Raw genomic sequence first — 23,227 nt, 5'->3', positions numbered from 1 at the left:
ATTACTGCTATGTACCACTGTGGTTTATACCTGGGCATAACTTAAAATCCCTGTGAGGCTCAGTTGGTAGGAGCGTCATCCAGGAACCAAAGGGTTACAGGTTTGAGCCCCAGTCAGAGCACATGCCTATGTTGAGGGTTCAATCCTTCATTTAGATGGAGATCATCCCCAGTTCAGACACAAATGGGAGGCAGCCAGTCAGTGCTTCTCTTTCTTCCTTCCTCTCTTCTAAAAGCAATGAAAAAATGTACTTGGGTGAGGATAAAAAAAATAAAAGAAATCCCTTTGAAACCACTTTACAACTGGCACTGAATTTGTGGGCAAGAAGGCCTGATGTATAGAATTCCTGGCCTCGATGTCTGGGCAACAGGCAAGATGGCTTGGGCAAAATGTCTCCGTAAAGGTAGATCTGTCCTTGCAGCTCCATAGTATGTTGCCGTCTCTATTCATGAACATACACCTCTATGAATTTGTAATCTAAGTATTAGTGTCTCCCTGTTTATAGGCAAGTATAGACATTTCTAGCAACATTTAAGCATATCTGAGTTTTTTTTTAGAACTTGTCTCTTGCTACTTATGTAGAAAAGATCTTTTTAATCTTATTCTGTTAGTGCACACATTTCTTTTTTAAAAAATACACATATAGTGAATTAAAAAGTATATTCTGTACTTTTTTTGTTGTAGTTCATGATCTTCATTAGCTTTAGTTTTTAGGCTTTTCTGGGAACCAATGAAAATAATATTTCCCAATGGAAGTTGTGCAAACCTATTTCTGAATTGACTTGAGACTCTGTAAGTCCTCATTCTAACATACACACACTCAAACAGATTTCAGTATGCATATCAGAATTTTGTGCTGACAAGCCTGACCTTCATCACTGAATTGTACAATCTTTGCTTGGCTCCGTGCTTAAGATGCAGGTTAAGATATTTAACATCTGATGTGCATTGTAAAGATTCTCTTTCTACAAAGTGCTATTTTTTTACCACTATTCTTTGGCATGCAACATATTTATTACTCTTACTTTACTTTTTGGCCATGCAACAATGCTGTTATGTCTTCCTGCTAGTCATAGTTTTCAATGAAAAAGCTATAGCCTTTAGTGCTAGAAGCTTAACAAAATGTGCATCAGGAAAAAGCTGTTTAAAATCTCTTTAAAAATAGATATATACCAAACCTTCCTTTTATAAAGTTTCTGTTTTTGGCAGCACTAAACATTGACTTTCAAACAGCATAGTTGTACAGTTCTTACTATGATCACATGCTTTTTGATCCGTCTATTCTAGCTCAATTTTAGTACCCACAATTTTTTGTTCTTTCTTCCAAATTAGCTTGTACTCATCAATCTTGTAACCACTGTATCTCTTCTTTGGGAATTTAATAACTTACCAACAACTGTTAATGGTGTTTTTTTCCCCAAAGATATTTTTACCTGAAAATACAGCTTATGTGTACAAAGCAGTAGTGAGTCTCTTGGGTGGTTTTTTTTTTTCTCCTTTTTTAAATTTTTATCCACTGAATTTTAAGCTTACACCATCCATGGTATCATTGCTGATTCCCCTCTTAGTAGGATCAAAACTTATAACCACACTTTTCTTACTGCTAAGTAGGATCAACTCTGACTAGCAGTTATTCAACTAGTGACCACTAGCAAACTTCCTCTTTTAGGCTACTTGATGTGGCTCTTTCAGTTGTGAATCAGAATTTTAGAGTTAGAAGAAAGAAAAAGTTATTATCTATCATTGTGCTCTCCTTTTACAGTAAGAGAACAGCTTTGGAAAGGCAAAATGATATACCCAAAATCACCCATCAGTGGTCCAGCTAACACCAGAGAACCCAAGTCTCCTGTCTCTAGTCTCCCTTTTTTTTTTTTTTGCTCTTTTTATTACCTTGTTTTCTTTTGTCTCTGCAGTAATCATTCGTACCACATTGCTTCAAGTTGTTTTAAAATGCTTTGTTCCAATGCTTTATCTTGTCAGTGTCATTAGCCAAAATTGCTTAGGTGTCTTATTTTTCATCTGTCTCGTTTCCACAAAATGTTGATTTGTGTTTTAGCACCTCATTATTATACAGGTGGGTAAAAAGTAGGTTTATAGTTGTGAATACATAAAACACAGAGTTTAGTCTGTGTTATTTATTAATTATTTTATTATTTGCCACATGAACAACTGTAAACCTACTTTTACCCCACCTTGTATTATTGGCTGTGTCTTTAAAATGCCTTACACCTGTATGAGAAGCCAAGTTCTAGCAAATCACTGAAACATTTCTAAGTATCCAGCTCCTAGACATCATTTAGATAAAACATGTTAATGTTTTGGAGTTTGCTCCATTTATCCAGAAATTTTGTTACTGCATAAACTTGGTATTGTCCATTTAGTCAGTGTTGAATATAGCTAAAGGTGTCACTGATACAGAAGTAAAATATTACAAGTTCAATCTGTTGGAATGCCTAGAGCTTTTTGTTTGTTTGTTTTTGAGATCAGGTAAAGAGCAACTTTTCTAAATGATGTTTATCGGTTTTGCAAGTAGATTATAAACTAGATTTTCACCAGCATTTTTGTTAAAATAATTATACATTCACAGGAAGCTGCCAACGTGGTAATACAGAAGAGGTGCCTTATTCCTTCACCAGTTTCCCTCCTGATTACATCTTACATAATTACAATACAATATCAAAACCAGTAATATGGCATTGTAAAATATGTGTGTATAGTTCTGTGGCATTTTTACCATTTGGCAAGATTCATATAACCACAACTGCAATAAAGATACAGAACTCTTCCGTCACCACAAAGAACTCCCTTAATACGCCCCTCCCCATTGTCCCCGTCTCACCCTACTCCCTCAACTATCCCTAATTCCTGGCATCCACTAATGTTAGCATTTTGCTTTGTTTATATCCCCTCACAACCTCCACTCCTGACTTGATTTGGGGGCGACCACGTGCTTATAATAACATGCATGTATCATTGGTATCCCAGTTATCAAGACAGTTGTTATTATGATATCATAGTTTTAGACTTTCAAAAATTATGGATTCCTGCTCCTTTCTTACAGTGAACAGCGTCTTTATCTACACAGGAAAAAAAATATGAAGTTTTAATAGTACCTGCCTTACAATAAAGCATATACATATGCATACGATAAAGCAATACACAAAAAAATGACATGTTAAGAGTCTTATAAAACACAGGGTTATTTTAGTAAGTGTTGATAATACCACCTCAGATTAAAAGAAGAAAGCAAGCCAAAACCCACAATTTTTTCTCATCAAGAATATCCTTAAAGCAATACTCATTTTGAAAATGTTTTGTACCACTTTTCATCTTATGTGTACAATTTGGAAAACTGTAAAGAATCAGAGACCTTGGACTTTGAACCTTCTCATTTTATGTATAATGAAACCAGCAATTTAGTTGGTCGATTTAAACCATACATGGTCATACAACTAGTTACTTAGTAGTTGCTCAGTCTCAACCCACATTTCCTCAATGGTAGTAGGGTACCTTCTCTATTGCATTATACTCCCTGTTAAGAAATTTTCAGTGGCTAGTCATTTAAAGTTATCACAGTAGTGAAAAAAGTCAGCGCTTTTTAAAAATATTTTAATGTTTTTATTGTAATCAAGCCAGTAGTTTATGATTTGAGAATAGATTGAAATCTTGACATAGAAACTGCCCATAAACTTCTGTTTGAAATGTAAAGATAACTCCATTTCTCAGAAACAACTTTTTTAATGTTAACAAACTATACTGTTTGTAAATTTGCAATTTCAGTTTGGGTTCATATTTGTAAGTAACCTTCTGAAATTGTAAATTATCCCAGTTTGTCTTTAGATATTTTATTGCCTCATTATCTTGCTATAATAGTTTGTTTGTTTTGGGGTTTTTTTTTTAAGGATTCTTCACGTTGCTACAATATGTACTGATTAATTTTGATTTTTTGGTTTCAACTCTAGGAGTCTCTACCACCCGTCCAGTTTGACTGGAGTAGCAGTGGCCTTACTAACCCTTTAGATGGTACGTCTCTCCGTAGAGCCTCTAGCACCAGAGCTAGAGTTAAGAAAGCTACAAAGTTCAGACAAACTTCTCTCTGCTGATTTCCTTTTTTGTTTGAACATAACTTCTTATTCTTATCTTTGGAAATTCAGGCTTTCTTTCTGAATAGTAATTGCTCAAGAAATTAGCCATTACTATCATTAACATTATTAATGTCCAAATATAGATAGTAAGTAGCTAGATAAAATTTTAGTTTCCTTAAGTCAAAAAGCTTCCTTATTTTTCACAACTATCTAGGTAGTTTAAATGACATTTTAGGTAGGATCAGTTTCCTTGAAATTAATTTCTGTAGTTTTAATTTATAGGATTTTCTTGGATGCAAATTCTTGTGACTAGAGGCTGCTTTAAAGCACAAAGCACAATTATTTAACCAAAAACAATGTGCAGATAGACCCATACTTACTCAAAATAGTTTCCAGATTTAATAATATTTTATAGAGCACTTATATGCAAATGGAGAACAAATGATTTTCATGATCCTTTTCTAAAATTTATCTCAAAATACTGGTAGGTAGTTCCAGAAATAATTGGTTTCACACATGGCTTTAAGAAAAAATCCTGGAAAAAAAATAACTTATTCTAGTTAATATGGGGTCTTTAAAATAACACAAAATGCTAGCTTTCCAGTGTGCTGACAACACAAGTTTCAATTGGACCCTAAGATATTACTCTCCCCAATTACTCTCACCCCTTTACTTCATCTGTTGTTTGAGCCATTGCCTGAAACACCTGTCATTCTGTCAGTTTTGCCAGAGTTGGGGTTGTAGGGTATGTGGAAAGCATCCAATTGGATAACAGTGCTGAAGGAAAGCCTGGATGCACCTTTTGCTGTTGTCTGGTGTCTTACTTAGTCAAATCCTCATGCTTTTTTATTAACCAACAACTTCTTTAAAAATGTATACTATTTCTGATTGCTGTTTCAGAGTTAAAGGGGAACAGTACAGCTTGAGGCTGCACATCAGGGTAGGGCCGTTACGACATTCCTTATTATGTTGTTTCATCTTAAACCAAGTTAATGTATTGGTGCGTGTCCTAAAACTGAAAACTTTGTCACTTTTAAAAACTTATTAATTGGAAACCAGTATTACTAACATGAAAGATTGATTTGGGCATGTGCAGTGATTTAATATTGGGTTGAAATAAAGTATTGTTTCCCTTTAACGGGTCTATTTTCCCCTTGGTCTTTCTGGTATGGCTTCGAGGTTGATTGAAAGAACTGAACTTCTAACTAAAACCTTACTAAGTGTTAAATTATTTACATTGTACATGAGAAAATGTACATCGAATTAAATTGTTATTTCTGAAATGTCCTTAGTAATGAAAAACTAATATTGTACACATTGTTTTAATGTTGATTTAAAAATGTGTAATGACTACTAATTATAACCTGCATGTTCAAGTGTGTGTCTTACCCCTTTTTACACATAACCCCTCCTCCCTTGGCTTACCTTCTGTGTGGCTGCCTACCAACACGGTCACTGAATTTCAAGCTAGTGGAGGTTCCACTCTTCTGAACCTTGATTTCTTTGGGCCCGTGGATGACAGTAGCTCTAGCAGCAGCACCACAATCCCAGGTCAGCAGAGTGTTAAAACCACAATTCTAGTTTACTTACTAAAAGCATGACCACATCACTTGACTTTCCTATAAACAAGGAAACAAGTAGAATGTATTCTCTATGATGTCTTTCTAGTACTTTTCTTTCATCTATCTATTGTATTTTCTAGTCACTGACTATGACTATAGCAAATGACTTACATGAAATGTGTTTTAAGGAAAGCTTTCTTAGAATGTACTATTCAGAGCTCAAAGAAGTTTCTAGGAATAAAATTGCCCTAATGTCCTTAGTTAAAGGCAGGGTTTTTTTTTTTCCTGTAAATGAAAAATGCGATATTTTATATGCTTATTTTTTAAAGCATATTCTATAAAGCCATTTGAAAAAATGAAAGTATAGAGATATAAGAATATTTTAGTACACAAAGATGACTTTACATTGTAGTGCCTGTGATAATAGAACCTTTACAAATGCTAGCATTCAATTAGTTGTTTATTAGTGCTGCTGTGTAATTAGGTTCCAAAATGTTGGAGTCTAGCATTTAGTAATCTAGTTCCACGTAGAGCTATTACTGTTTTTAATGTAGTTCTTAAATAGACAGCATACTGTTAGTTTTCCATGTGGAGGACAAAAAGGTTACAAAAGTTAATAGAAAATAATTGCTATGAGATACTAAAAGTTAGAAATTAAACCTTACTTGGAGTGCCTGTTAAATTAATGTTCAGCCCTGCAAAAGTTCAGTTCATTGACCAAAGAACTAATGTACTTTGTCATTTTCTAACTGAATAAAAGATTAAAATATAATGGCATTTTTATGTTTATGTTTATATTTTATTTACTACGATTTTAATGACTCTCGGCCATCCCAACTCGTGATCTGGTAATCATGCCCACTGATCATCAGACGCCATTGGGGTGCTATATATAGATGTTGATGCCCAGGATGCATAGCAAGACTCCCTCTGTGTCCCCACTAGTGTCCAGTTACACAGCCAGTCTGGTTCCTGAGAATTTGCTGGGTTTGTTCTATTCAACTAGATAACCCTGCCACCTACTTCCAGCAGTTTTAGGTGCCATGATGGGAAATGGGGGAGAGTAAAAGAGTCAGCTAAGGGTCAGCCCGGATTGAGGATGCCCTTCTCCAAGGTCTGGTTTTGGAAATCTGATCCTGCTATAAGGAAGGTCCAAGGCCGTTTGGTAGAATGACTCGGTTCCTCAAATTTAAGCCCTGGTTATCATGTTCATTGTTTCCAAGATTTTGCGAGCATATGAAAAAACCAATCTGTGTCTGGTTTTGGCTTCAAAATAATATTTCACTGTTTATTTAAATTACTTCTAAATACATTTGATCTGTGGAATGACCTGGGTGAGATAATTAGTTGTTTTTAATACTTAATGGGGAAAAAAGTGTGTATCAATTTCCTTATTGCTGTAGTCCCAAGAATGAATTACCAAGCTTCCATTTTTAATTTGCTCTCAGCTTTGTTTTGTCTTGAATATGTTGAATTTAAATGCGCCCACTATTTTTGGATGGCTAAAAACCTGGTTTAAATTTAATTCTTGTTACATTTCAAACTCAGTTAAAAACCATCCATAGGAGTACAGATAATCTAACCATATAAAGAAGTACAGAAATGACCTGATAACCAGGCTCAGTATACACAGCTAGAGAAGAGCAAGTGTTTCAGAAGCCTAGAGCTGTGATGGAAGTGAAATTAGCATGGTCAAATGCAGTCTTCATTACTTTGGAACCTTTTAAATATTTTTGTTCCATATTTTCATTAATATGCTCTAGCTGCTGTATAAACTTGATTACTCTAAAGTTGCTTTGGCTTCTTTTTATTTCTATTGGATTTTGTTAAAACTTGCCATCAAGCTACAGTTATTGACACCTTCCTTAGTATTCCATTTCACCACTTGCTTGCACTTTTTCTGACTTGTTTCTGGGAAAGTCATTTTGTCTTAGCTTGCGGTTATTTAATTATTTGTGTGTGAGACTTAGGAGGTTGGCATAGAACTTGGTTGGCTAGCTTTAGTTATGTAACTAAACTATGCCTCGTTAGGGTTTTGTTTTTTTAAAAAAAAGGATCTTCCATTAAAAAGAATTACTCTCTAATTATTAGTAGAGAGTAGGTAGTTATTTTGTTTTTTAAAAATATAAAATATAGCCATAATACTACTTTTTTCTTTTCCTTTTTTTTTTTTTTTTTTTTTGTGATAGTATTTGCTTTGAGCTATGGGAGGTTGATTTTTTGTTTGTTTGTTTGCTTTTTTAACTCCTACTTTACTGTTTGACAGCCAAGTGGCCAGTATTTTGCAAACCCAAGTAAATTTTACCAGCACTTCCCTGTTGCCAGTCAGAATGCAGTTTATTCTGCATTATTCGTTAGACATATACTAAAATATTGTAGTTACTTAGAAGCTAACCTTTCACAGTGGAGAAAAGAGATACTCTGGGTTCATTCGGTCCCTTTACAGGCATCTATAATTTTTTGCATTTTAATTGCTACCTAGATACTTAGTATTATAAAAATATAAAGAAAAGGCCTTCTAAATATATTTTGACACTGTTCCTTAATGAAATTAAGAACTTGGGAGAGTCAACAAACATTTTCTATAGCCTTCCTCCCTTGTTGGACATGGTAATTGTGGAAGCTGCTTTTGCTTGTTTGATTTCTCTAAACATCTGAGATCTCTGTTCTCATCTGCAAGTCATCTGCAGAGTTGGTTAATAGAAGGCAGTTTGTTTTTTTTCCCTTAATCTTGAAATATACTAAAAGGAGAAAACTTGTTAATAGCAATATATGCATTTATATTTTATCAGCTGATCATCAGGGCTTTTTTAAAAACAGTAAGTAAAGATTGATGAAGCTATAAGATATTTTTTCAGTTATACCCTGAAATTACTGAAGTTTTTCTCTCAAGTAATTTGCTGGGACCCAGAAGATGGTACAATTAAAAGATTTTTTTTAATTTGATTACCTCTGTTATCTAAAGTTTAGCTTGAGTTGAAATATTTCATTGTTCTTTTCATTGTTTTTATAGTCACATTTAATATAAATCTATATTAAAGGGATATAAAAATACATACGTGTATTTTACTGAAGTCACATAAAGAGAGGATTTTTAAAGACTTCTGTAATAAATCTAATTCTCTAACACAATTTCATTTTGAATTCCTTTAACAAGATATTTGAACTGTTAGCTACTAGATTTAGATATGCGACTATAGAAATATAATTAACTCGAGACAATTTTCATTTTATCCAAAAGTAGTTATTTTTCACTTTTTCTGAAAATATACCCTCCCACATCTTAGTAAGTACAACTTGGTATATAATTTATCTTTAGTAATAGTTTGATGTTTTGAGTAATATCTTATGCCCTCAGATTGTCAGAATATTTAAATTAACCAAATTATTTAGTATGTTTGCAACTTTATATTGTTTCCAAATCTTTTGATGTAGAAGAAAATAATGCAGGGAAATGGTCAAGAAGGTAGAAGGGAAGAGAGGTTCCAAAAATGAGGTTAATTGGTCAATTTAAAAATTGTTCTATTGTGTAACAAATCATGTGCATTCTATTTGTAAGACGTTAACTTTCATATTTCCAAAATAATCCAAAGTTGAGAGAATTTTCTATAGCAGATAGCATTTTCAGAAGTGTTGGATGGTATTATGTTAAAGATTATATTTATACCAAAGAGGAATTTTGAAAGTATTTCCCTGTTTTATAAAGACTCAAAAGTAGAACTTGTAATTTAAAAAACAAATGCAGTAGTACAGTGTACTAAAAATGTGTTGTGCTTGTAAAAGACTCAGATGTTTACAGAATAATTGCCTTTTGCATCTTGGATTGTGGCTATTTAAGTGACCCATTGCAGCTTGCCATCACTGACTATGATTTTATACTATAAGGTGTGGATCCAGAGTTGTATGAGTTAACAACTTCTAAGCTGGAGATCTCCACCTCAAGCCTCAAAGTGACTGACGCATTTGCAAGACTCATGTCCACAGTAGAGAAGACAAGCACATCTACCAGGTAAAGAGTTAGTGTTTATTACCCCTTGACTGTGATGCCTGTGTTGAAACAGCCCAAATGGGAAAACAAGTAAATTAGCAGTATTTCATTGTATTGTATTAAAATTCACTTAATGCCTAATTTCAGAAAATAGTGTTACATGTTTAATTATGAGATGTATTAGAGCAGGCTGTTTCATAAGAGACTGACCAGAAAGGGCTAACAGCTGTTTTTTTCTCTCCCCCCACCCCCAACTTTGTAGAGAAGAATTCTGGTTATTAATTTTAGGTATTGAGATCATAAAGCCACTGAAGAACCATTCCCGCTTTCCCTTCATAACTTACTGAGGCATTTGGGAAGGAACCCAGTCTCGCACTCCCAGAGTCACCATGGCTAATCTTTTTATTCCCAGGTTAATGTATGGAGAGGACCACTGCTTTATTTTCTGAATTTTTGCTGATGTACAGCACCTCTCATTACTTCACCAAGGTTTCTGGGAGCCCCTTCAGGGCATGGCCTTTAGAAAAGCAGTTCTCTCTCAGTGTTGGAACCAGGTACAAGGAATGTCACTTGGGCCTTGTGTTTAGGATTCAGGGGACCTTTAGTTTTACATAGTGGAGCACTGGAATAAGCCATTGCTTTGGCATGTTAGCCATAAGAATAAGCCAGTTCCTAATAAGAAGATAATCATTATGAGCCAGATTACTGCAAGAGCAAGTATTGATTGATTGGCTAACTCTGCTCTCCCAAGTCCATGATGCATCTGTATTTTTAAATGAGTATCCATTCAACAAGTATTTTTTATTATTAATGCTATTAATATTTCTAATTATGAAAAGCCATTATTATTTGTTTTGTAATTATAATTGTGGATACCCTTAACTGTTCCCTGAAATGGATTTGGGGCGTGCATGTGCTCACTTGTCCACATTCTCTCATTGCCCTTGTTCCCTGCATTTCTTTGATGTAACGCTGCCTGGCACTGTTAAAGCATATTATTAAGTGAACCTACTTGTAAATGAAGCCTTTGTAGGTGTTTTGCTTGCTTTCTAATTTTTTCTATTTCCAAATAAATTATATTTTCAAATCGAAATTCTTCTCATACAAGTTTCTTACCCATTTTTTTCTATGTATGTTAACTGAAAGCTAATGTATGTTTAACTTTTTTTAAAAAAAAACTGATGTTTATATTATTTGGGCTTTACCCTGTTATTTTTTGGACAATCTTTTCTGATAACAGTCATACTGTTTCCCTTATCTTTTATCCTCTTCAGTCTCACCTAAAGAACAAGTTAGTTTTGGAGGTCCCAGTAATGAGAATTCATTCTTTGCACCATTAGGAGGAGCTCTAAACCACATTGTTAACTTGCTCTCCTAACTTTTTAACTCATCCTTGAAACATGCTGTATATATACTAGGGAACTTTTCCAACTCCTCTGTCACGTCAATAATTTATTATCACTTTTTCCCTTATTCTGTGCTATTATGGAATGAACTAAAGTGTAGTGTGTATCCCAATAACCGCCATTGTTGAAGCTAAGTTACTCTCTACTACCTGTTCAGCTTTATATTTATGGAAGGAACTTTTTTTTAAATTAATTTTCAAGACACAGAGAGAAAGACATCGATTCATTGTTCCGCTTATTTATGCATTCATTGATTGATTCTTGTATGTGCCCTGACCAGGGATTAAACCCACAACCTCGGTGTATCGGGACCATGCTCTAACGAACTGAGCTACCTGGCCAAGGCTTCAGCTTTATATTTAAAATACAATAAATTGAAAAAGAAATAAGTTGCCAACTTTGTATTTTCTATTTTGAGGAATTAATTGCTTGAAAATGGTGAGAATTGCAATTATTTACAAGGGTCTTACAATTAGAAGGTAATACTGTAAAATGCCCCCATAAGTGCTTCTCAGTTGTACAGGGAAGAGAAAGGGGGATGACATGTATAGCTTTCGAAAGCATTTTAAATGTCTTTGTTGTTTTCCTTTTGTTTCTCTTTTCTTTTTGCATTTACGTAAACTATCGAATGTAAAGCTCAGCAAAATCTTCTTGGCTCTTGACAGTACGTAAAAGATAGAGTAGAAGAGCATTGAGGAACTGTAAGGTAAGAAAAGGTTAAGAAACAGTGGTCTAGGTAGAGGAAGTCTGACATGTAACAAGCAAGATCCCATACTCTTCTAAGTGCTTTTGCATGTGTGAAAGTACATGTGCACTTCTCTTTCCATACATAGGCTGTTAAAGTGACTTCTTATTTTTTAAAGAAATGCAACTTTTTAGTTTTAAAACAGTTTCATCTTCTTGCTTACCTTTTCTAATATAGAGAAAATTACTTCCTCATTTTAATCAGTGGGTGGCCAGCTAGTTAGTAGCCACAGACCTCTAACTAAGATTATACAAGCCAAAGAACTAGTTGTCAAAAGGGATACATCTCTTTTTTACCTATGAAATAAGATCAAATTCACCCTTCTGCAGTATGCAATTCAGTGGTTTTTAAGTATGTTCATGAGGCTGCACAGCTATCACGACTCTCTAATTCCAGAACATTTTTTCACTCCTAACCTTGTACTCACTAGCAGTCACTCCCTACCTGCCACTTCCCCAGCCCCTGGCAGCCACCGTTGTACTTTCTATTCTGTTGTGGGTGTGACCACACATCTTGCAGCAGTTGACAGCGCAGGGAGTGCAGGGAGGCATAACACTTGTGACAGGTCATCTTGTTGCAGCTGTACTTCGCGGTGAACTGGCGGAGGGAGGGCTTGATGATGCCGCCCTGCAGATGAAGCACCCAGTTCAGGGGGCCCTTTCTGAATATTGGAGTCAGAGAGCAGAGCCATCGTGCAGCTGTCTCACAAAAATCAGACGCTCCTGGTCGGGTGTGATGCCCTCCTTTCTTGGATTTCAATTTTCACATTCCCAGTGGTGTCCCTGGGCTCATCCTCGAGGGCGATGGTCTTGCCGGTCAAGGTCTTCACAATGACCTGCGTCTCTGCGTCTCATGGGGGGCCTCCTTGGCCACCTTGTTGAAGAGAAAGAAGAGAAGTTTCTTAATTTTGATGGATACAATTTCTGTGTGTTTCCTTTCATTGCTTGTGCTTTAGATGTCATATCTTTAAGAACCCAATGCCTACTTGAAGGTCAGAAACATTTACATCCGGGTTTTCTTCTAAGAGTTTTATAGTTTCAACTCTTAGATTTAGGTTTTTGATCCATTATGAGTTGATTTTCTAGTGTGGCGTGAGATAGGGATCCAACTTTGTTCTTTTGCATGTGGTCCAGTTGTACCAGCACTGTTTGTTTAAAAAGACTCTTCTTTCCCCCATGGAATGGTCTTGGAACCCTTGTTGAAAATCATTTTACCATAAATGTATGAGTTTATTTATGGACTCTAATTGTATTCCTTTGACAAAAAGGATAAATCTTAAGGGAATATACATCAAAACCAGGTCACTGCCCTTGGCTTTGACAAAAGGTCATAACTTTTTATTTTCAGATTCTCCACAAGCATTTTCTTATATTTTAAGAAAACTAGATCACATCAGTGCACAGTGACTATAGATAAACACAGAAAGAAAACTTATTATTATTAAATACAGCTTCATACTGCCTCCAAGTAGTGCCCCTGAAATGAGGCAGTTGGTAGAGACCCTAGAATGATCTTTACCAACCATTCCTTGGGTAGAAGTTTCTTCCTTTCCCATATCGCAGCTGCACTCCACAAATGAGGGGGTCCTTTTAAGTGCAATGTTGTTACTGTTTTTAAGAACCTCTTACCATTACAAAAGCAGTTATAATACATATTGTAGAAAGTTAGAAAATATAAGCCAACAAAAATAACTTCTTAGTGCTTAGTCTTTCAGCTTTTCTTCTATGCAGATATACATGTCTGTGTGTTATTTTAACCAAAAATGGGATTTTACAGTCCACACTGAATTGGCTCTATCCTTGCAACCAGTGATCTCCCTCCATCAGTTTCAGCAGATTGTCATTTCATCGAATCCGCAGGCTATGTTCAGATTTCCCTGACAACGTCCTTTCTCTCTGTTTTGTCCAAACCCATATTTAGTCTAACACTGTTGTACCTGGCTGTTATGGCTCTTAAGTCCTTTTTAACCTAGCATGTCTACCCTTGATCCCTCTTGTTTTTCAGTTTTATAACACGAGCTTATTAAAAAAGATCACTCCAGTTGTGCTGGAGAATGTCCCAACCTCTGGATTTTCTGTTTGCTTCCTTCAAGTGGTATTTAATATACTTCTCTATCCCCCCTAATTTTCTTTAAACTGTATATTGTATCTAAAGGTTTGATGAAGTCAGGTAAACCATTTTCAGCAGACTGCATCATAGGTGTTGCACCACATCAGAAGACACATCGCATCTGGTCGACTCCATCATTAGTGACGCTAAGATTAGCCATTGGTGAGAGGCTAACATTTTACATTTGTGTGTTTTTCACTTTGAGACTAAAAAAGTCAACTATCTTGTTTTACTTTAGAATGATGCAGATAACCATTTTCCCATCAAACATCCACCTAATAGTTTTGCCACCATGTTAGTACAATTAAATGTAGATTTAATCAGAAAAAAACTGAGTGCTATTCCATTTTGCAGAAAAACCCTAGAAGTGAGTTCATTATTGGTTGATGTGCTGAAGGTTGCACTCTGCCTAAAGCTGACCTGTGCCCCACTGAAGAACTTTGGTCCTAAAAGTATGATGTTCGATTTTTACAGTTATTCTATAAAAATCTTTTGATTTTTTCCTGAACTGAAAAGTAGTAACAGAAAAGCCTAGATATAAAATAAAAGCCTATATCTATCTTTCTTGCATTATCTCCTGATTCTCTGCTACACAGCCCCAGAACAAAGAAAATATTTAGATGGAAGAAATAATGTGTGTGACACCTAACAGAGTACCAACTGTCCTTTATCATAAAAGAGATCAGGCTTTCTAGAGTCAACGATTTTAAATGAACTTTGGTCTAAAGTTAGTATTTTTATCACTACAAATAATTCAACATATTTAACCTCCTGGGGAAAAAATTTTTGGATTACAGTCCCATGCTCAGTTTGAGCCACATTTGAGGCTCTGTTGGCATTTTCTGTCACTCACCTGCCTGGAAGACATGGGTCACCAGGGGTTCTTCTTATCTGTGCGAGGCACCCAACTGCCCACTTCCAGTGTCTGGGGCCATTGTAGTAAAATGGACTTCATCTAGAGAACCCACAGGATTTCAGAAATTCCCCTCATCCTGAGTCCCTCCTGCCTGTGTACATCCTCAGCATCAGCAGCTGGCCCTAGGGATGCTGCGTTTCACCCAGATGTCTGCATCCCAGGAGGCGCTGAGATGGGTGTTTTTGAACTGAGGGCTTTCTCTCCTGGAATTCCCCATTGGGGATGAAAAGCGCCTGAGGTTAAAATGACTTACAAGGTCTTGTGCCAGACATACTTTGTTTTATGTTGAGGTAATTTTGGTAGTTTCACTGGCAGCAGGGGGAAGTCCAGTTGGGTGGAGTGTTATTAGGGCTTCTGAATTATATTTCTGCTTAGTAACATTTCAAAAGTATGCCTGGATAGATGCTCCTAGCCTTAGAAGTAAAGCTGTGAGCTGTACACGGGTATATGCAAATATCTGTCGGTACATGTTAGCTGTGATGGGCATACGTAAATAAAGCATGTGTCTTCCTGAGAGATGTGGCGTCTGGAAGAGGAAGCCACAGCACAAAGGTATTTGAGGTTCAGGAATGGGCAAAGAAAAAGATACTCAAGTCCCCGTAGATGGCTGACTGACTACCCTGAGCGTGGATTTGCTCCCATTCGATGTACAGCAAAGTCACATTAACACACTTTTCATTTTTCATTTGTCAACAGGAAACCGAAAAGAGAAGAGCACCTCAGTGAGGAGGCCATCAAGGTGATCGCTAGCCTTCCTGACTTAACGTTCATGCACGCCAAGGTGTTGATGTTCCCAGCCACGTTAACACCTTCCACAAGCTCCCAAGAGAAAGCAGACTGATAACTGATAGGAGTTGGACAATTTTGATTGCTTTTCCTTCCCTCCATCCCTTCCCTACCGTCAAAAATATACCTGCTGTAATTAAAAAAAAAAAATTTCAAGTTCAGCTGATTTGTTGGTAAGCCACACTAGAAAGGTATACATAGTAATGTATATTTATTTACATATTGAAGTCCTAAATTTATATTAGAAAAAATGTAAATAATCGGGGGTGAACATTTTTGAAGATTTATTCTTTTTGTGTTGCTGGGGTGTATACATTTATGTCTTTGTGAAATACACTGGTGGTGTCCTTCTTACAAAACTTTTGAAATAAAAAAAAAAGAAAATTAAAAACTCTATTCTCCACTGTCTGTGAAATCCCCTTCAGTCTTTTCAGATTGCATTGAATGTCCTTTTAATTTTTCATATTATATGTCAAATTACCTTTACTATCATAAATAAGCTCCAAAGTCATCGTTAATTTTTTTTTTTAATTTTGTGTGTGGTAGATTTGTTTCAGACCTGGCTTTTGTTAGCATTTTTATGCTCTTTTTTTAATCTTTTCAATCTGGCTTATTGCTGTTCGACCTTTTGCAAGGTACTTCATCGATTGCTCCTTTGTTAGAGAGTATGGATCATTGTCAGAACTTGATTGGAGGGGTTTAAAGAGATTTTTGTCTGTTTTAAATCAGTTTGGTTTGGAGAAGGACCAAATTATATGAATGTCTTACCATGATATTTACTTGTTACTGATTTTTTTTGTTCTGTCATACCACTATTTTTTGAGGATTTTGCACAGTGTAAAATGACATAATCATAGATTGCTATGGTTTAGGCTGTATATACAGTAAAAACTATGGGTTTTAAATGTTCGGGGAAATTCCTATGGAAAAAAGAGAGAGATGTAGAAGAGCAAGGGTAATGTGCATGCCCAAGGTCTTTTGAGATTTCAGTGTGTAAATTTCCTTTTAGCTTACACAAAAATAAAATAATTTAAAAGAAATTCAGTCCGGTGTCTTTGTACTTTGGTATCTGGGGGAAATGTAGTAAGTTTGGGTGTTAAGTTTTATTGTTTTATTGTATTTCAGTCCAGAGGAAATCAATTGGTAGGGCTTCCACTTTTTTGAAACCAGGAAGAGTTCGAATCTGGTTCCTAAGAATTGGATCAATCCTTTTAGTAACTGAGCTGTTTTTAGGTAAAACATGAGATCATAAAAGAAATTCCTATGATTCATTATAATATATCTTCATCAGAATTGACAAGGTTAAATAGGAATATGTAGGGAATTTATTTCCAAGAAAATATGTGCATGAAATTAAGGTGAGCAGAAATTTTCTAAAAGGTAATTTCAAAACATTAAGTATTGCTTCCCCCAAAAGTCACATACTATATTTCATTGGAAATAGGCAGTCAGCCCAAAAATCCAGCACCTCGTATCTGCTGTGGGAATGTCCCAGTGGAAGCCCTTGCACCTCCTTCATTGACAGAGATTCCTGTGTTGCCAGGTTATTGCACAGGCCGTTGGAACAGTTGCCTCAGCATCATTAACCTGTGGCCTGGAGCAACCACACTTATCTTCCAGTCCGTCTCTGTCATTTCCCCAACTTTATTTTTCTTGTTTTGTCTTTCTGAGAAGGCTTTCCAATAGTCCCCAAGGCTTTAGAGCCCAGTGACCTTCTGAATGGAAGGATAAAATTATTCTCAGCAGTACTTGACGTGTTGGAAGCTTCAATGGTTGCTTCTGCAGTATATTACAACAAAATTGTAATGGCAACCTTCACCAACCTAAGTTTAGGGCGCATTTATTAGCTGTGTTTACCATGAGGAAGGTAATCGACTTCTCTGAGCCTTAATTATATTCTTTTAAAATGGGAATGATACTACCAACCTGTGGGGTTGACGTATTAAATAACAGGGGTAAAACACTTGTCGCATATATAGATAGTCAATAAATGATAGTCAGCAAAATCTATGAAGACCTCGGGAATCCTGGTAGATTAAAGAAACATTCATAGAAAGGAGCACTGAAAATAACAAGTTAATGTATTATGTTAAAACAGTCAAGCGGGCCTTCCCCATGAAAGTAATCCTGCTTTATGATTCACAGAATGGATGTTTCATTTTACAAGCATGTTTAGATAAGCCAGATTTCCCTTTTGTTTATCATATTGGCCTTGAATGTTTTAATCACAACAGATGCATTATATTGGATTGTCATAGCTTAAAGTCAGGGCTCTAGGCTTGAGGGCCAAAAGTGCTCAGGTTTTGTTTTTCATGTTTCGGTTTTTGGGGTTTTTTTGTGTTTTGTGTGTGGTTTGTTTTTTGTTTTGTTTTTCACCAGACAAGGGCTCACATCTCCCCGGAAAGCGGTAGTAATGGCTGCTGCAGGAAGACCCTTTAGCATCCTGTGATTTCAGCCAAGGGAGAAACTGTCAGATGCAAGGTGGTCTTGGTCATCAGCCGCCCATTTGTTTTTCTCAAAGTTAACCAGGAGAACCATGCAGAATTGGGGAGCAGAAACCAAAGAGTCAGCAACCCTAACTGCCAAATTACACATAGTGGAGACTGGTTTAGCAATCAGCTTCGTGTCCTTGACATCTGAAATCCAGCTCACTCATCCCCTAGAGTCTCATCTCCCTGGATGGCCAGATCGAAATAGCCATACGTGATTCCACAGTTAATCCCAGCCAGCCTGGAAGTATAGGAGAAACTTTCCTAGGTTGAGTCATGTGTCACTACTATTTTTATGAGTCATTCTTTTATATAGAAACTTGTTCTTCCCTCTACATGATTATCGTGTTCTTTATTTAGAACTTGTCATCTTTTCATTTCCTCATGTTTCTTGAATCAAGATTAGACTTAGCTGTAACAAAACCCCAAAATACTGCATTTCATGTAAGGAGATTCATACTTCTGTCACAGTTGAACTCTGAAATCGGAATGTATCCTACGATGGGATAGGGTACCCATTTATTTGGCAGTGGTTTCTGTTTTGTTTGGGTTTGTTTTGGGGGGGTTTTTTTAGTGATGTATAAAATAATGCTGCCTTACAATCAATGACAGTTGATAAAAAGTGGTACTGGTGGCTTAAACCATAGAACCTTCTTTCTCTTGCCTATAAAATAGGAGGAAACTGCCTGGGGCTGGTGAAGTCTTCACAAGACCTTCAGAGCCTGAAGCTCTTACTGTGTTGCTTCACTATTCTCAACACATGGTTGGTACCTTATGGTCCCAGGTGGCTGTTAAGGGTACAGCCACGATGCCTACATTCTTGTCGTGGAAGAAGAGTGTTCTCCTTCCCATTAGGGACACTTTCATAAAGTATACATTGTGTCCAGTTACATTCTATTGGCCAGAATTCAGTTGCAGCTGCAGAAGAGACTGGGACACACATTTATTCTGGGTGGCGGTTCAAAAAGGAGTGTAATAGTAAAAGGGGAAAAGAGAACAGAGGTTGCAGGACAAGCCAAGCCGGGCCACACCTGTTTTTCACTTCTCAGCCCACACAAACAGTAGCGTCTCACTGAGCTGAAGGAATGCATGGAGAAATGAATTCTGGATCACTGTCTCAAACTGCGACGGTGCTGCAGGCCCGACCTGTCGTATTCCTGGTGCTTTTTCAAGTGGGGTGGGGAGACTTACAGATGGCAGAACTGGGACCGTAGGGGGAAACAAATGCGAAGACAAATCAGGAGTGGGAAGTAGGGAGCAGCCTCTGCAGGGGAAGGGGCACTGGGGTAGACTAGGAGTTGTGTGTTCTAAATGTAGCTGCCACTAATCAGCTATAACATCTTGGATAAATCCCTTTTTTAAGTCTGCTGTATCTCATGTGTAATTGAGGGGTTTGAGTGCACAGAACTGAAAACTAAGGCAGGGCTGGAAGGTTGGTTGGTCCGATGCTTTGCAAACCACTCCCAGGAACCCTGCTTCCACACCCAGAAAGGCTCGGCTGTGTGGTGAACGAGATGTCCAGCAGTAACACATTGGGCTTATATATTTCAAGGAGGGGAGATTGCAGAAGATTTCATTTGATAAAAAGTTTGGTACCATTGCTACCAAAGACTCAAAGCTAATGATAAAATTCTCAGGTGGAGAGAGTGAGGAGTAGACAAGGAAATTGACTTGCACAACATTACACATTTTTAACCGGAGACAGGACCTGAATCCAGTTTTTCAGACTCTTGGCCTTTTCATTTACACCCTCTTGCATCTCCCCTCGGAATGAGGGGCCAGCTCAGACTTTGCCTGAACATTTTCAGGGACCTCATATGGGCTCAGGATCTCTCAAGACTGCCCCCCACCCAGCACTGATTGTTAGGGCTTCCGTTGAATGGAAACCTGCTTCTTTATAACCTGCTATTGGTTCAAGTTATCCCCTCTCAAGTTTCATGGGATAAATACAATCCCTTCTCCATAAGTATCTGAAGCCATTATCATGTTCCCCGCCCCCTTCTTCCACCAGGTCTCCCATGATGACAGGATTTTTAGGTTTTTCCCACATACATCATCCTTCTCTGGACACTGCTCCAATTTGCCAAAGTTCCTCTTACTGTGCTCCCCAGACTGGACCACATGTTGCCTCCTCACTGGCATGGGGCTCATATTTATTTTATTTAAGACTCTTCGTTTAAATGTAGCCTAAAGACGCATTACTATATACGGTAACAATGTTGGCTCCCTAACTCATTGTCTATTAGCATTTTCTGCATAACTGCCATCAAGCCAGGTTTTCATTGTCACTTACTTTTGTCATTGAATTTTTAGATCTAAAAACAATTCTAAGACTGATGGTTGCCATATGGGAGGGGGTTGGGGGACTGGGTGAAAAAAGTGAAGGGATTGAAAAGTACAGATTGGCAGTTACAAAATAGCTGTGGGGATGTAAAGTACAGCACAGGGAACACAGTCCGTCATATCGTAGTAACTATGCACGGTGCCAGCTGGGCACCGGGAATATCGGGGAGAACACTTTTTACATGATTGTCTAAGCCCTATGCTGTACGCCTGAAACTAATACAATATAATTGAATACAAACTATAATTAAAAAAAAGAAAGAAAAAATGTAAAAGAGTTCTACATTTATCCTTTTACAACTTTCTTTGGTTAGCTTTAGACGACTGTCTCAGCCTATCTTACCAAATCTTTTTTTTTTTTAAGATTTTATTTATTTTTAGAGAGAGGGGAAGGGAGAAAGAAAGGGAGAGGAACATCTATCCGTTGCCTCTTGTACTCACTCCGACCAGGGACGGAACCCACAACCCAGGCATGTGCCATGTCTGGAGACCCTTCACTTTGTGGGACAACACCCAACAAACTGAGCTACACCAGTCCGGGCTCATCAAATATTAATTGTATCATCTGGCATTTAGTCTTCCTCCTTCCTCAACTTTGTCATCTACAGATTTATAAATGACCTCCGCGATCCAAATCATGCAAATGTTGACCAGTACAAACTCTACAACTCCCCTCCTGAGGAAGACTTGGAGTACAGCTTCTCAACAAAGTGACAACTACATTTCTCCATCTTGCGCACCACTCCTCAAAACAGGCACAGCCCTGCCAAATTCCATCACGCTGCGCTTGTGACATTTCATTGGCCCTCCTGAGCATTTCTATAGATGATCTCCAACACCTCATTCAGCTAGAAAACATCTGTGACCCCGTGCTCCAAAAGAAACATAAAGGTCATAAAATAAATAGAAGATAAAATAACGTCTACTCAAGGTGGGAGACCAAATGAGGATAATCCATGTAACCACAGACATACGGTAAGCACTCAGAAAATAATTGTGGATCATCATTCATCCAAGTCAGTATTCCATCATTGCTGATGCAGATAAAAGGCTGATGGTAGAAGAATATGGTTGTCTTCCTGACAATCGTCAAAAAGACGTGCTGATCTCCAGAATACTCAAGTTGCCCTTACTATAGCTCTTATTGCTTAAGTTGTCTTTCATTTTAGCATATTTTCTTCAGCCTGGACTAACTCTGAAGATAGCATTTCATATCACTTCACATATTTTATTTTACTTTTAATTGACCCCTTTCAAAAGCTGCTCCCTTTCTTTAGTTTGCCAAAACCAGGATCGAGGGGCTAAAACAATAGCTACCTTATCTGTACGCTGAAATGACTGTGAGCCACGACTTTCGCGCCTTTGGCTCTCACCCTGTTGACCTAAGCTCATGCTCCTCTCCTGCGTCATTGTCTCTGTCCTGAGGGCCAGCGACTAGGGTTACGAAAGACCACAAGGATCAAGGAGTGAGAGTGAGGTCCTGCGCCGTCCGTGCTGTGTCTGCCTCAGAAAGGGGCTGTTTTGGTCTTCCACATAGTATTCCCCGAATGGCACCCTCGATCGAAACAGGTAATGCATGTTCTTGGTCGAGCACCCCGTCCTCACCCCTGCCCTGAGCACTGCACCACGATTCCGCCAGTGCCCTGGCCACCCCCACCCAGACAGACATCCCCTAGGCTCCGGAATGAAGCCTGAGCCCGCAAGCCCTGCTCCCACCGCCTCCCACCCTCTGCCCGCATCCCTGCCGTGCTCCCTGGCCTTGATGGACCCCATCTCCATGAACCACCCAAATTCCAAACTTGCCCTTGGCCTGCTCCCTTCCTCTCCCCTAATCCTATTGGTTCTGGGATCCTATCAGTTATCCTCGTAAATACCTATTTCCTCCCTCTTCAGGCCCCATAGTCTCTTAATTAATTACTGTAACAGTCTCCACACTCACCTTCCCCCACCTTGCCTCCCTGCGCATCTCCCACTATGACAACGGCGTGCTCTTTTTCTGTTAAATGTCCTTCTGTGTAACCCCTTTGCCTTCTGGGCAAGGTCTTAACACCTTAGCATGTCACAATGTGCCTGGGATCTTGGTCCTCTCTGAGCCATGAGCTCCTGCCTGCATGGCCAGCTCCTGGACATTACCAAATGGCCCCAGGGGGTGGCCCAGCCTACCTCCTCTCCCAGAAAAGCTTTCTCTTATCTCACCAGCAAGCCAATGTCACTTTCTGCCCTTCCCCCAGCCCCATCGGACACAGCCAGCTCTCCAGCCTCACAGAGTGCTCGGCAGCCCTCTCTGAATAAGCCTGGTTTACCTTTATTAAGAATCCTCCCACTAACCCTGAGGTACCTGAACTGAACTCACCTCCAGCTTACTGGTAAGGAAACCAAGACTCGCACCATTATGTAACTTGGCCAGGGTCTCTCAGCCAGGAAGCAGGAGAGCCTGAACCCCGGGTCTGCCTGATCTCAGAGACTGAACGCTTAGTCAGAGAATCAGCCTCTTTGTGCGATGAGGGCTGATACAGCACCTGTCACCTTGCTCTATGGGACCAGTTGGCTGGTTTTTCTCCCTCCAGCTCCAGGGCAGGGACCGTGTCGGGTTGGATTTGTCTCCTCGGCCCCTGGCACAGTGCCCGACCGAGGGCCAACTTTCACTGCATTTGCTTCCTCACTCATTTCACCCTCTGTGAAATGGACAGCGATCCTTCCAGAATCTGTGCTATGCCTTTGCACGAAAATAGTGTGAACCCCATCTCAAACCCCATCTGAATTTTTCCCCCAAAATATCTTATTCTGTTGATCACCAA

At 38.1% G+C, this 23,227-nt stretch overlaps 1 protein-coding gene across 4 annotated transcripts in view; it reads left to right on the top strand.

Moving 5' to 3' along the window:
• Positions 1–16,637, top strand: part of AFTPH (aftiphilin) — a 63,062-nt gene extending 46,425 nt beyond the window's left edge. For 3 of the 4 annotated variants that reach the window (XM_054586888.1, XM_054586890.1, XM_054586889.1), the window contains exons 7-10: positions 3,963–4,023; positions 5,553–5,636; positions 9,533–9,656; positions 15,508–16,637. In XM_054586888.1, coding sequence (XP_054442863.1) covers positions 3,963–4,023; positions 5,553–5,636; positions 9,533–9,656; positions 15,508–15,652 — 414 coding nt within the window. In that variant the 3' untranslated portion in view covers positions 15,653–16,637. The remainder of the gene's footprint in view (positions 1–3,962; positions 4,024–5,552; positions 5,637–9,532; positions 9,657–15,507) is intronic. The other variant, XM_054586891.1, reaches the window with a different exon arrangement.
• Positions 16,638–23,227: the final 6,590 nt, after the last annotated feature.

This window comes from Pteronotus mesoamericanus, unplaced genomic scaffold (genome assembly GCF_021234165.1).
Source record: "Pteronotus mesoamericanus isolate MK-2021 breed Mesoamerican mustached bat unplaced genomic scaffold, CSHL_Meso_final contig_98, whole genome shotgun sequence".
Taxonomy (NCBI): domain Eukaryota; kingdom Metazoa; phylum Chordata; class Mammalia; order Chiroptera; family Mormoopidae; genus Pteronotus; species Pteronotus mesoamericanus.
The sequence above is the reverse complement of the archived record's forward strand: the minus strand, read 5'-3'. Positions and strand labels throughout refer to the sequence as shown.